The sequence below is a fragment of the Jaculus jaculus genome, chromosome 2, assembly GCF_020740685.1.
Source record: "Jaculus jaculus isolate mJacJac1 chromosome 2, mJacJac1.mat.Y.cur, whole genome shotgun sequence".
Classification (NCBI taxonomy): Eukaryota; Metazoa; Chordata; class Mammalia; order Rodentia; family Dipodidae; genus Jaculus; species Jaculus jaculus.
Window position 1 is genome coordinate 130182175 of NC_059103.1, and position 14355 is coordinate 130196529.

Here is a 14355-nt window from a genome sequence, read left to right on the forward strand (position 1 = left end):
ACCTGCTGTATGGTAATCCAATGAATTCATTTTTCATCTAGGTTGTGCTATTAAAAGCAGACATGGGAAAGGTCACCCCTTTGAACAGTCTTTAGAGTCAAATATACCAAGATTTCTTTAAGGTACCTCATGCTTCAAAGTCTTGCTTCCTCTGAGGAGGCACTTATAGAGCTTTTGCAGAAACATAGTTCCTCTGTCCAAAAGTTCACTCCTCACATTTCTCGGTTCTTCTCATTCGTGCAATTTATTGCCAATTACAATTATTTATGTGCTTATTTCTCTGTCAGGCTCATAAGCTCAGATATCAGGGTCTATAAAGGCACAGGCCATGTCTTTCTTTGCCTCTGCATACCTAGAATCAGTTCTAGAGTAGCAAGTACTCAATCATGGTTTTAGATACAGTTTCATTTTAGTTCTGTCTCTTGGCTAACTCCACTATAAAGCCTCATGTAAAATTTCATGAACAGTTAATGAGGTAATCCCTCCCGATCTGCTAGAATGTTTTATACACACATGCATGCATACACACACACACACACACACAGCCTCTCTGCATAATACTTCACTATTTCAGCCCTGACTACTTTCTGATATCCTGATCTATTGTGAGGGCTAGCATGAGAATGAGCTAAACTCTGGCAAGAGGAAGCTAGCTATAACATCCAGAAGCCTATCCTCAATAACACATCTCCTCCAGAAAGGCACCAATTACCAAATTGTCATCACCTGGGAACCAAGCATTCAAATGAGTTTATAGGGGATATCTAAGTCAAACCACCATACCATCTATGAGTTACTAAAAATTTCTTCCAATTCCTACCAAAAGTAAATTTCCCTATCCTTCATCACTTCCAAATTAATAGTGGGAGGGGCTGATTTGCACTAGCTAACTCAGAAATGAGAACAAATGAGGCCTACTGATCTCATATATAGCCCTAAGGTACTTCTAATTTTGCTAAGAACATGCCAGTCACAATGAATGATGTGTAATGATGGACTCATATTAGAGCAACTAATTTCATCCATTATGTTTGAACTATGATTGAAAAATTTTAAAAAATCAATAACTACTGAAGGACTGTGAAATAAAGAGAGAAACAAAGGATGTCTGTTGAGAATTCTATTTGTACTAGGCCCTTGGGTAGTTTCAATTTCAGTAGCAAGCCTGGAGTGGTGATGCACACCTTTAATCACAGCACTCAGGAGGCAGAGGTAGGATGATCACCTTGAGTTCAAGACCACCTTAAGATTACATAGTGAATTCCAGGTCAGCCTGGAAGTGCAAGTCCCTACCTTGAAACAACAAAAAACTCAGTAGCCCAAAGGAAAGATAAGTGGTACAAGCTGAGCAGAGCATGCTCACAGAGCATAAAAGATAGCATGGTGGAAGTACTATACAGGAATAACAGAGAGAAGACAAATAAGATTGGGAAATACTTGGGCTAAACTATCACCTTTTGAAATTCCTATATATACTGTCTAGTTCATGAGACTGTGAGCTCCTGAAGGTAAAAAATTTCCATCTAACTGTGACTCCTTGATCCACAGCACCCCATGCATCCTATGACATCCTCTCAACAGCCCATCAAACAGTCCCACCTCTGTCCTGCTACCCGAGACACTATTCCAACAGATGTGTTTCCCTTACAGGAAGTAGAAGTCTGCTGCAATGCACCCTTGCAATTTACACTAATGCAGTTTACTAGGCAAAAAAAAAAAAAAAGAAGAACCTGATATAACTAATCTTTGCATATGCTTATCTACTTTATGTTTGTGATATTTTATTCTGCTAGTCTTCTAGTTCCCTAAGGGCAAGGAATGTGTACACTGAATTCACTATATTAGAGTACAAAGATTATGTTTCAATCAATAAAATAATATATCCTATCAGAAAGCTAGTAAGTGCATCTTGACCTATCCAATGAAAGACACTCCCAGGAAGTTAACAAAACAGAGATAAAGGAAAGGGATGAATAAAGCATGCCTTCATAAAGTCAGGAAAGTTGAAGTAACTCCCAGCTTCATGTCAGATCACAATGCTTTAAAGCTAGAAGTTAACAACGAGACATATCAAGAACTCCACCACCTCTTAGAGACTCAGCAATACACTTTTAAACAATGAATAAGTTGTGAAAGAAATCAAAAACGAAAACACAAAATTTCACGAACTGAATGATAATGAAAACACAACCTACCAAAACTTATGGGATACAATGAAGACAGCTATAAGGGGAAAATTCATAGCCCTAAATGCCTTCATTACAAAGATGGAGAGATCCCAAATCAATAACCAGACTATTCACCTAAGAGTGTGGGAAAAACAAGAAAGAACCAACCCAAAGAGCTCCACATATAAAGAAATAATCAAGAGTAGAGCAGAAATTAATAAACTTGAAACTAAAAGAAAAAAAATTAAAAATTGATGAAACAAAGAACTGGTTCTTTGAAAAAATTAACAAGACTGACAAACCCCTGGCCAAATTTATCAAGCAACAACAACAACAAAAAAAAAGAGAAGTCTCAAATGAACAAAATCAGAGATGAAAAGGAGAGATCACATCAGAGATCAAAGAAATTGTAAGAATCATCATGGCACACTTCCAAAATGTCTACTCCACAACATTAAATAATGTGGAAGAAATTGATGAATTCCTAGGCACATACCACCTACCAAAACTAAACCTGGAGCAGGTAAATCTCCTAAACAAACCTATCACATCTATGGGGATTGAAAAGGTAATCAAAAACCTCCCCCAACAGAAAAGCCCAGGGCCAGATGGCTTCTTAGCTGAATTCTACCAAACTTTCATAGAAGAATTCAAACTAATTTTTCTCAAACTGTTCCTCATAATGGGAGACAAAGAATCCTCCCTGACTCCTTTTATGAAACTAGCATCATCCTAATACCAAAACCAGACAAAGATGCAACAGGGAAAGAATAAATTATAGGCCTATATCCCTAATGAACTTAGATGTAAAGATCCTCAACAAAATCCTTTCAAACCAAATTGAATAACACATTAGAAACATTATCCACCTTGATCAAGTAGGCTTCATCTCAGGGCTGCAGGGATGGTTTACCATAAGGAAATTGGTCAACATAATACACCACATAAATAAATTGAACCATAAGAACCACATTGTCTTCTCAACTGATGTGGAGAAGGCCTTTGAGAAAATATACCACGACATCATGATCAAAACACTGGAAATAACAGGCCTGGAGGATTTATATCTCAACATAATCAAGGCTATATATAAAGCTCTTAAAATTCAAATAATACATAATGGGGGAAAACTCAAGGAGTTCCAACTGAGATCGGGAACAAGACTGGCATGCCCACTCTCACCACTGCTTTTCAAAATAGTACTAGAAGTACTAGCCCAAGCAATAAGATAGGGGAAAGAAATGTAAGGGATTCAAATTGGAAAGGAATAAGTCAAGTTAGCTCTACTTGCACATGACATGATCCTATATATAAATGACCGGAAAGTCTCCATCTCAAAACTTCTAAAGGTGATAAATTCCTTTAGAAAAATGGCAGGATACAAAATCAATGCACAAAAATCAGTAGCTTATTTTTTTTTAAAGGTACATTAAATAGTTTTTTTTAATTTTTTATTTATTTATTTATTTGAGAGCGACAGACACAGAGAGAAAGACAGATAGAGGGAGAGAGAGGGAATGGGCGTGCCAGGGCTTCCAGCCTCTGCAAACGAACTCCAGATGCGTGTGCCCCCTTGGGCATCTGGCTAATGTGGGACCTGGGGAACTGAGCCTCGAACCGGGGTCCTTAGGCTTCACAGGCAAGCGCTTAACCGCTAAGCCATCTCTCCAGCCTAATCAGTAGCTTTTTTATATGCAAAGGACAAATATACTGAGAAAGATATCAGTGGGGCTGTCCCATTTTCAATAGCAACAAAAAAAAATTAAATACCTTGGAATAACAGTAACCAAGGATGTTGTCGCAGACAGCTTCAGGTTTGCTGAGATGAACTTCCAGACCAGGCACAGTTATGGAGGAAGAGATATTTATTGAAGCTTACAGATCCAGGGGAAGTTCTATAAATGGAAGAAGAAGCTGGCCTGCCTTCACAGGACCAAGCAGAAAGAGAGAAGTACAAGCCTAAAGGTCAAAAGCCATAGCACGCTTCAGGAACTCCAGCTAGGCACACTTTGTATATCTTTAGATTGAAACCTGAAACCCACCACCACACCTTAAGATCCACCCAGTGACACTGTCTCCAGCCAGGGAGTCAGCAGATGCAAACTACAAACAAACAACTAAATATATTGGGGGCCATCTATTCTATTAAAACCACCACAGATGTGAAAGACCTATATAATGAAAACACTCAAGAAAGAAATAGAGGAGGTCTTGAGAAGATGGAAAGACATCTCATGCTCCTTGATAGGTAGAATTAATATTGTGAAAATGGCAATTCTACCAAAAGCAATATACAGATTTAACATAATACCAATAAAAATGCCAACATCATTCTTCACAGAGATTGAATAAATGATCTCAAAATTCATATGGAATGGCAGAAGGCCTCAGATATACAAACATATCCTCGGGAAAAAAAAAAAAAAAAACACCTCTGGTGGTATCACCACACCTGAATTAAAGCTATTTATCATAAAGCTATAGTGACAAAACTGCATGGTACTAGAATAGAAACAGAAATATAGACCAAGAGAACAGAAATGAAGACCCAGACCTTAGAGCAAGCAACTAGAACTGCTTTATCTTTGACAAAGGTGCCAATAATGTAGACGGTAGAAAATGTAGCATCTTCAATAAATGGTTTTGGACAAATTGGATGACTATATGTAGAAAAATGAAATCAGACCCACTCATTTTGCCATACACAAAACTCAAGTCCAAATGGATTAAAGACCTCAATATAAGACCTGAAACTCTTCAACTACTGGGATTAAAAAAAAAAAAAAATAGGAGGTACTCTCCACAATACAGGGCTGGAAAAAGACATCCTGAGCAAAACCACAGTAGCCAAGGAAATTAAATAAGCACTCAACCAATGAGATCTCATGAAGACAAAAAGCTTTTGCACAGACAAACATACCATAAGCAGAGCCAATAGGTTACCCACTGAATGGGAGAAAATCTTTGCCAGCCATACCACTGACAGAAATCTAATATTTAGAACCTACAAAGAACTCAGAAAACTAAACAATATTAAAAAAAAAATCAAACAACCCCTTCTAAAAGTGGGGCAGAGAACTAAATAGGGAGTTCTCAGAGGAAGAATTGCAAATGGCAAACACACACTTAAGAGAATGTTCAACATCCCTAACCATCAAGGAAATGCAAATTAAAACAACTGAGATTCCACCCTGCCCCATTAAGGATAACAAAACATTAAAAAAATTAAATGAAAACAAATGTTGGTGAGGCTGTGGGGAAATAGGAACCCTCATTCAATGTTGGTGGGAATGTAAGCTGGTACAACCATTGTGGAATTCAATATGGAGACACCGGAAAAGGATGAATTTAGAGTTACCAACAGACCCTCTTATTCTCTTACTGGGAATTTACCCTAAATGCTCCACATCTCAGTTCAGAGATATCTGTCCAATCATGTTTATAGCTGCTCAATTCATAATAGATAAAAGCTGGAATCAACCCAGGTGCCCATCATTGGATGAATAGAATCAAGATGTGGTATATCTACCTGATGGAATTCTACTCAGCAGTAAGAAAGAATGACAATTTGTATAAAAATGATTGAACTTGGAACATATAATTCTAAGTGAACTCACACAATCACAGAAAGACAACCATCTCACAACCTCACTTATCTGCAGTTCCTAACCTAGTTCAACCCAAGTTGCTGAATAATTAAGAACCATCTTGAGGCTTGGACAATAGGGAGAGTAGGGCTTGCGGGAAGGGAAAAGGTGTGGGGAGGACACACAGAACTGAACCCAAATTGAACTGGTACCATAGATTTCTATATACTGGAAGTCAACCTAAAAGGTGGAACCCTCAATGGGTCCTTAGAGGGAGCACCTGAATTAAAGGTCCCTGAAGAGGGTGATATAAAATCTAACATCAATTTTTTTTCTTCTCTGTCTTTTACTTTTTATTTTCCCTTGACCTATAATTCCCTATACTAGGATGTGGTCTACTTACACAATGACAGACTTCTGTCAGAGTAATTGATTACCCACTGGAGGTTAATGGTAAGACCCTACTGCTGAAGGTAGCAAATGCTGTTGGCACAGACCATACAGAGAACTGGTTGGAATCTGGAGGAGAGCTAGTCCCCAGAAAATTAGCCCATCTAGTGCTGGAAGGTGCTATATGAGCTTCCAGAGGAAAGTGGCCAACATCTGTCCAAGCAACTCAAAGTCTAAGTGACTCAGAAGCAAAAAAAACGATATGATAGCCACACAAGTGCAATAGTGGCACACAACCATGGTGGGTAACCAACTGCTCTTGGATTGGCTGACAGATCCACTCAGTGGAAAGGAAACCATATCTGGAACTGGGAAACAAGTCAGAATCATATCCAGATAATGATTCTGCTTTCCATTGTCAAGTTACCACTAATCTTATACTATAAGAGGGTCTACACCCTTTTAATTTTCTCTAAATCAATAATTGTTATCCCATTTATCCAGTGCTAACTCCATTCTCTGTTGGAGAACCTTCTTCTCTTTTTCAGACAGGAGGTGGACCAGAGGAGATAAACTATCCAGTGTACTCCACCCTGGCCCAAGCTGAAACTACAGAGGAATTGGAGGAATAAGCAAGAGTACTGCTTTCTCGTTGAATCTGATATCAGCACAAGAGTGAAGGAGATAGACACTGAGGATGCTCAACACCTACCAAACCAGAGATCCATAGGTTCCTTAGGGCCCATCACTGAAGTAGACTTACAATGTTCGCACCATAGCTGAGGGAATTTTTCAGAAGAGGGGGCAGAAAGATTGTTAGAGCCACAAGTTGGGACATTTTGGACAGAGACATTCTGTCTCCCCCCACCCATAATGCATGACCCACAATCCCCATTTGGTTGACTTGCATCCCCAATGAGAAAGGCTTTTTCAGAAAAGGGGCAGGGAGGAGGGAAAGAATGGTACCAACATGTGTTGTTTACATGCAAAATATTTCCATATCTATTTTTTTAAAGGGCAAAAATAACTAAATAAATAAATAAAAGGAAAGGGATGACAGGACTAAAATATGTTATACTCATAAGTGAAAACACTATATTTAGTCTCATTATTTTATATAATTAATTTATACTAATAAAAGCACTTTTATATGGCAAGTATTTTTTTAATATGGTCATTTTTATTTATGCATTTGAGAGTGACAGAGAAAGGAAGAGGCAGAGAGGGAAAATGGGCACAACAGGGCCTCCAGCCTTTACAAATGAACTCCAGATATGCCACCTTGTGCATCTGGCTTATGTAGGTACTGGGGAATTGAGCTTTGAAGTGGGGTCCTTAGGCTTCACAGGCAAGTACTTAAACACTAAGCCATTCCTCCAGATAGACAAGTATTTTTAATTAATTAATTTTATTTTTTTTTTATCTATAAGAGAAAGAATGGGCTTGCCAGGGCCTCTAGCATACAAACTCTAGATGCATGTGCCACTTTGTGCATCTGGCTTAAGTGGGACCTGGAGAATTGAACCTGGGTCTGTAAGCTTAGGAGGCAAGCACCTTAACCACTAAGCAATCTCTCCACACCTAATTTATTTAATTTTGATAAATATATATATATGATATATTTTAATCATATTTACCCCATTAATATGTAATGCCCTTTCCCAGTGATTCCCTTCCTCTTCTGAGCTAAATTTTTTTTTATTATTTGTAACCTCATGAATTTAAATAGAGTTGCTTACATGACTTTGAGTGGGGAGGGATTGGTTATTTACAGGAGCATGAGCACTTACCAGTCAGTGGCTACACCACCGAAGCAAATGTCTCTCTTTCCCCAACTACTAATAACTGCCAATAACTCTTCAGGGGAGAGTGGGGTATTGTGAGTTCTCCCCATCCACAAAGGACTGTTGATGGTCCCACTGTTGTATAAGTCTTGTGCAGGTAACCCTAAGTATTATGAGTTCATGAATGCAATAACCAAGTCATGCCCAGAAGACAGCATTCCACAATGAGGACATGGGTTTTAATTCATGCCAGATCTGCTCCCCAGATCCCAATAAACAAGATGATTAGCTCTTCCATTACAAGATCATCAAGGAAGCTCATAATCTTCTTGGTTCTTCCTTCATACTCCTAGATCATGAGAAGGTTGCTACAGCTTCAGGTGGAAACACAGTGGTAAAGAGGTACATTCAAATCTCTGCTTCTTAAACCATGCCTCTTTCCTTATGAAAGCCACTATTAAAGCAAAACTTAGGAATAAAGGATGATCAGGTAGGAAAATATGCAAATAGGATTTTTTCAACACTCCATAAAATTGTAATAACTAGCTGACTTGTCATTAATGGGTCTTGAAAATGTGTTATAAATTTTATTAGAATGGCATATGCATGCTTTATTTTAGCAGAAAACCATAAAGTTATTTGGAGATACTGGATTTCAGTAAATGTGTACCTCGTTTTCCTAACTTATCTCACATACCCTGCTATAGATGGGCTTGATCCTGTTCTCTCTGGCTACTGAAATGCAGCTCTAATCACTCTGTCACTAAGTGGCTGAGTAGGCCGAAAATTGTCTCCCAAAATCCCATCACAGCCTTCCACAAGTTCTGCCCCCTTAACATGTGTCCTCAGTCTTCGAAATTCTTCTATCTGAAAATGAAAGCAGAATAAAAGAGATTAATCATTTACCATACATTAATAAATTCAGTTTCACAAGTGGCTTAAAATATGCATGCATGGCAACAATACTAAAAACAGAAAATTAAAGTAATCTTCAAAACTGATTAGTTATTCCAGACCTAAGTAGGATGTCAGAAAAGGCACTTTTAAGAAAAGAAAACAAGAAGCAGAAATTGAGGGACCCAGACAACTCCAATAGCTATAACCTACTAGAGTAATTAATTGGGTAAATCTTCCACATGTCTCACAAAATCTTTTGTGCATGTCTATAACACACTTAAAGAGCAAACAAATGAATAAGGGTTATGGTTTCTAAGTATATTTCCAATTTTCATATTCTGATTTTAATGTATGTCTGTACTGATTAGATGTTAGATATGTTACAAGAATTCAAGATTTCCTTCATCAAAACATGCCTTTGTCTCTAATCTAGCCCTTTGGAGAACACAGATACAAAGGATAGCTTTGGTTTTCCGAAAGTATAAGCATGGGCTGGAGAGATGCCTTAACTTGCAAAGCCAAAGGATCCCAGTTCGATTCTCCAGGACCCACATAAGCCAAATGCACATGGGTGCGCATGCAACTGGAGTTTGTTTACAATGGCTACATGCCCTGCTGTGCCCATTTTTTTTTCTCTCTCTCTCCCTCTTTCTCTCTGTCTCTCAAAATAAATAAATAAAAAATATTTTTTAAAAGTATAAGCACAACTTCTCTTAGCAATATTTTTGCTCATGTCTCTATGTCTGGTTACCCCTTCAAGTTTTATGGTTTGCCTGTGACACATGAACAGGTTCCCAGATTTCTGAGGACCTTTGTCTGACTTGCCAGGTCTGAGCCTCCTAAGAACCTGAGAAAAATTTAAGCAACATGCAATAATGTGGTGAGCATTTCCCAGGCCCATTCCCATGCTCATTCCCATCTATTACTTGACTAACCTATGAGGGCCATTATCTACCACTTCATTCACATAAAATGTAGTCACATTAAAGCCATGCTCAATTCTTTTCACAGAAGTATAACTGAGATAAATAAAAATCTCTACATTAGCTAGCAGCAGACATCTAACCATTTAACATCCACTTACTCTCTTCCAACCTCACAGCTGACTCTAGGAATTTCAATGAAATCATTGTAACCTATACCTTACATATATATACACAGGGTGTTAAGCAATGTGATTTGAACAGCTTCTATCTCCAAAAGTTCAGCATCTGTGCATCAAAAGACTATGTCCATAAGGGTCCTTAGTAAAATTCAACCTAAGAATTCTATCCTTTCTCAATAAAGAAAAATGTAAAAGATATTAATTCAAGACTTCTAATAAAAACCCTAGACTTGAAAAGAGCAATGAAGTCTCTAAATGAGAAGCAAAACCATATATGTACATTTGTTAAGGCCAAAAGAGTTGAATCCCACATGATTCTAATTCAATACATTCACATACTTGTTGGAATACAGAGCAGGGAAAAAATTAAATAACTGTTAGGTTAGAAGCCTGGTTTCACAACTGATTTCTAATGTTTTAAACTTCCATGTCTCCAAATGCCAATTGATTTTCCTGTGTGAGATATGTCTGATCCAGCTAGAATTACCCTGTTTGTTTGCTTTATTTTTTGTCAATGCCACCATGCTATATTTACAAACCAGTGTCAGTTAGATAAGCAACCTTATGATTTTTCACTGGACCTTCTTAAGGACTTGGTCAGAATATGGGAAGCACCTTGCCTATGGCAAACAAAAAATGTCTAGAAGTCAGCCTCTATGAGAATCTCCTGTCATTATCTGCTTTTGTCTTAATTTTTTTTTTCCCTAAGGGTAGTATGGGAAATAACTGGGCAGCAAAGAATCCCGTGTGATTTCAGAAAGAAAAGGGTGACCATGTGAGCTTGCATCCAAACACCTTGTTCTTGTCCTGGCTCCATATAATGATTTGATTCAGGTGTCCCCCACAAACTTATATGTTCTGAATGCTAGGTTCCCAGCTGGTGGCAATTTGGGAATTAAAGCCTTGATGGAGGAGGTATTTTGTTGGGAAAGAGCTCAGGGTATATTAGCCAGATTCCCCTTGCCAGTGTCTGACACATTATTGCCTTTGTGTACTTGATGTTGGCCAGGAAGTGATGTGCAGCCTCTGCTCATTCCATTGTTTTCCCCTGCCACCATGGAGCTTCCCCTTGAGTCTGTACACCAAAATAAAGCCCTCTCTCACAAAAGGTGCTTCTGATTGGATGCTTTGTGCCAATGACACAATGGTAACTGCAACATTCTGCCACATGTGATCCAAAGAACCAAATGACATCACTTCTGCAAGCCTCAATTTCTATATGCGCAACAGAGATGATGATGATGATGATGATGATAAAATTCACAAATCTGGCATAAAGAGTTTTTTTTAATCATTAAAAATTATTCAGCATAGCTCCAAGAAACTTCCTTTGATGTCAAAACTTTAGCATTTGAATATAAATACTTAGGTGCAATTGATAATAAAACAATTCACTGAGAAAATTTAAAATCATATCCCATCATTCACTTCACACATAATTATATGAAGAAGTTTCAGCCAAAGTTCATGACCAATGGACAGGATTTCTGGTGAAATGTATGTTCTAGAAACCTACCTGCCTAAACACATTTTAAGAACTGTACTATTTTTACTAACTGAAGCTTAATTTATACTTAGATTAATTTCATATTTACATATCCTGAACAGCAGCCATATCCTTGTAGCCCCAGGCTTGCACCTAAAGCTCATTCTGTGAAAATAACTTCTTGTGATGAGAAGATCTGAACCAAATGCCAGAATCACATCACTGCGCTCAAGCAGAAAGCTATTTCACAAGAAATATTCTCTGATCACATAACACTCTGAAGATTTCAAACATCAACAGAGATGGAGGGGGAAATGCTTCTTTCTGAAATGCCAATTTTTTCTGAAATAACTACCACTCAAAACCCGTTAGTCTCTTCAAAGGGCTTCAAGTGCATATGAAATCAGCCTATGCTGAAATGAGAAACTGATGGAGAGACAGAGTAACATTTCAGGGAAAAAGTCTTCAATCAAAGGGCACTGCAGCAACTGTCAATACTACATGTATATAGATATGTAAATTGTGGATTTTTCAAGGCTATTGTATTTAAACACAACATTTGTTTTTAACTAATTTGAGGAGGGAGGGAGAGATACAACTGGGCATCCCATACACTGGGGAGAAGGTATAAAGTTAAACAGTTGCTGTTCTATAGCAAAGATGTACTACAACTAAGTCATTTATTCAATCACACAGAATCACAAACCAGACTAATACTCAACTTTAAGACGGTTTTCTTGGGCTAAAGAGATGGCTTAGCAGTTAAACGCTTGCCTGGGAAGCCTAAGGACCCCGGTTCAAGGCTCGATTCCCCAGGACCCACATTAGCCAGACGAACAAGGGGGCGCACACATCTGGAGTTCGTTAGCAGTGGCTGGAAGCCCTGGAGTGCTCGCTCTCTCTCTCTCTCTCTCTCTCTCTCTCTCTCTCTCTCTCTCTCTCTGTGTGTGTGTGTGTCTGTGTGTGTGTGTGTGTCTTTCTCTCTCTGTCACACTCAAATAAATAAATAAAAATAAGCAAAAAAATTTTTAAAAAAAAACGGTTTTCTTCATTCAAAGGCTAATGTCTAGAATTTGCAGTTTGATGCATATAACCTTGCAGGAGTTCCCAAGTTCCTATAGGACCTTCCTCTAATATAACCTGTTGCATTTTCTAAGCCACCATGCTAAAGAGAAATACAATACAGAGAATTCAGTGCCCTCTATATACTCATCCAACACTGGACACTTAGGTATGCTTGTATGTTGGCTATAATGAACATGGGAGAACAGGAATTGACTCCAACTCCTTTGGCTCCACACTAAGAAGAAAATATATGACAAATTCATGAAGAGAAATTCTCTGTCACTTATATGTCACAATAGTGGTTCTTTCAATTCACAAGCATAGGCAGTCTTTCTGTTACCTAGAATCTATACTTTTCTGTAGACTGCTATAACATGTTGATTATACAGGACATTCACTTCTTTTTTTTTTTAAATTTTTATTTATTTATTTGAGAGCGACAGACACAGAGAGAAAGACAGATAGAGGGAGAGAGAGAGAATGGGCGCGCCAGGGCTTCCAGCCTCTGCAAACGAACTCCAGACGCGTGCGCCCCCTTGTGCATCTGGCTAACGTGGGACCTGGGGAACCGAGCCTCGAACCGGGGTCCTTAGGCTTCACAGGCAAGCGCTTAACCGCTAAGCCATCTCTCCAGCCCAGGACATTCACTTCTTGGTTAGGTTTATTCCTAGGTATTTCTGAGGCAATGGTGGGTGAATTGATGCCCTGATTTTCCTCAGCTTTCTTGTTATTTGTATATAAGAAAGCTACAGATTTTTTATGGTAATTCTGTATTCTGTTATGTTGCTAAGGTGCATCAGTTCTCAGCATTTTCTGGTAGATTCTTTAGGGTCTAATGTATAAAATCATACTATATGCATATATAATATTTTGGACTTCTTCCTTTCTTATTTGTAGCCATTTTATCTGCTTCTCTTTTCTTATTTCCCTAGCAAAGACATTCCAGTACTATATTAAATTAGAACTTTCTCTTGCCTACATTACCTGTAGGCACTCTTCCCTTGTTGGCAACGTCAACTAATACTCATCTAAAGCTGTCAAGGCAGCAATTACTGACTGGCCTGATCACTGAGTAAGTTAAAAATGTGATTCCCAGCTTCTTCTGTGGGTATGAGTGGTCATGGGATAGTTCTAGCCATTGAATGTAAACAGCAGTGGAGTGTATCAATACTTGGATGGCCTGGTAAGATCTCTCTTGATGTCCTTCATACTTTCTCCCTTCCTTCCAGCTACATCATTGTCCAAGAACAACCTTGATAGAGCAGCTACTTTCAGCCTGGAACCCTAAGTGAGTGTCAAGAGAAGAGCCTTCCTTCATGAATGAGAAACACATATGCTGCACTTCATAACAAGATGAACTAGATCACTACCCCGATTCACCAAAATTAGAGGTTTATCTATTATAGCATCCATTATGTCATTGCTAAATTTAAAAGTTAGACATAATTTGTTCAGACCTCTATCCTTTTGTATGTAGATGTGTATATGCTGTAATATGGGGGGATGACACTGTCATACTCAATAAGTCTCCATTCTTCATTTTAAGACAGTGTCAGGGTCTCTCACAGAACTCAAGCTTACTGACTGAGCTGTAAAAAAAAAAAAAACGCTAGCAAACAAGCTACAAGGATTCTCCTGTCTCCACCACCTGTGTACTGGGATCACAGGCCACACTCAGCATTTTACATGGTATCAAGTCCTCCTGCTTGACTGCCAACACTTTACCCCAGCTCCCCAAGCCTCTATTCTTAAAATTTAAAGTGAAACTTCTAACTTCCTCTATCTCCTACACCAGACTATCCTTTCTAAGCCTTCTAGTCTGGGTTGGAATGCCTTACTTACCAAACTTATATCTATCTGTATAGCCATCACC

General features: G+C 38.4%; 1 protein-coding gene across 2 annotated transcripts in view; it reads right to left on the bottom strand.

Moving 5' to 3' along the window:
• Positions 1-14355, bottom strand: part of Ca8 (carbonic anhydrase 8) — a 95724-nt gene that overhangs the window by 24213 nt on the left and 57156 nt on the right. The window contains exon 8 of one of the 2 annotated variants that reach the window (XM_045144605.1): positions 8627-8796. In XM_045144605.1, the coding sequence (XP_045000540.1) occupies positions 8662-8796 (135 nt within the window). In that variant the 3' untranslated portion in view covers positions 8627-8661. Of the gene's footprint in view, positions 1-8146; positions 8797-14355 lie in introns of those variants that run through there. The other variant, XM_004653333.3, reaches the window with a different exon arrangement.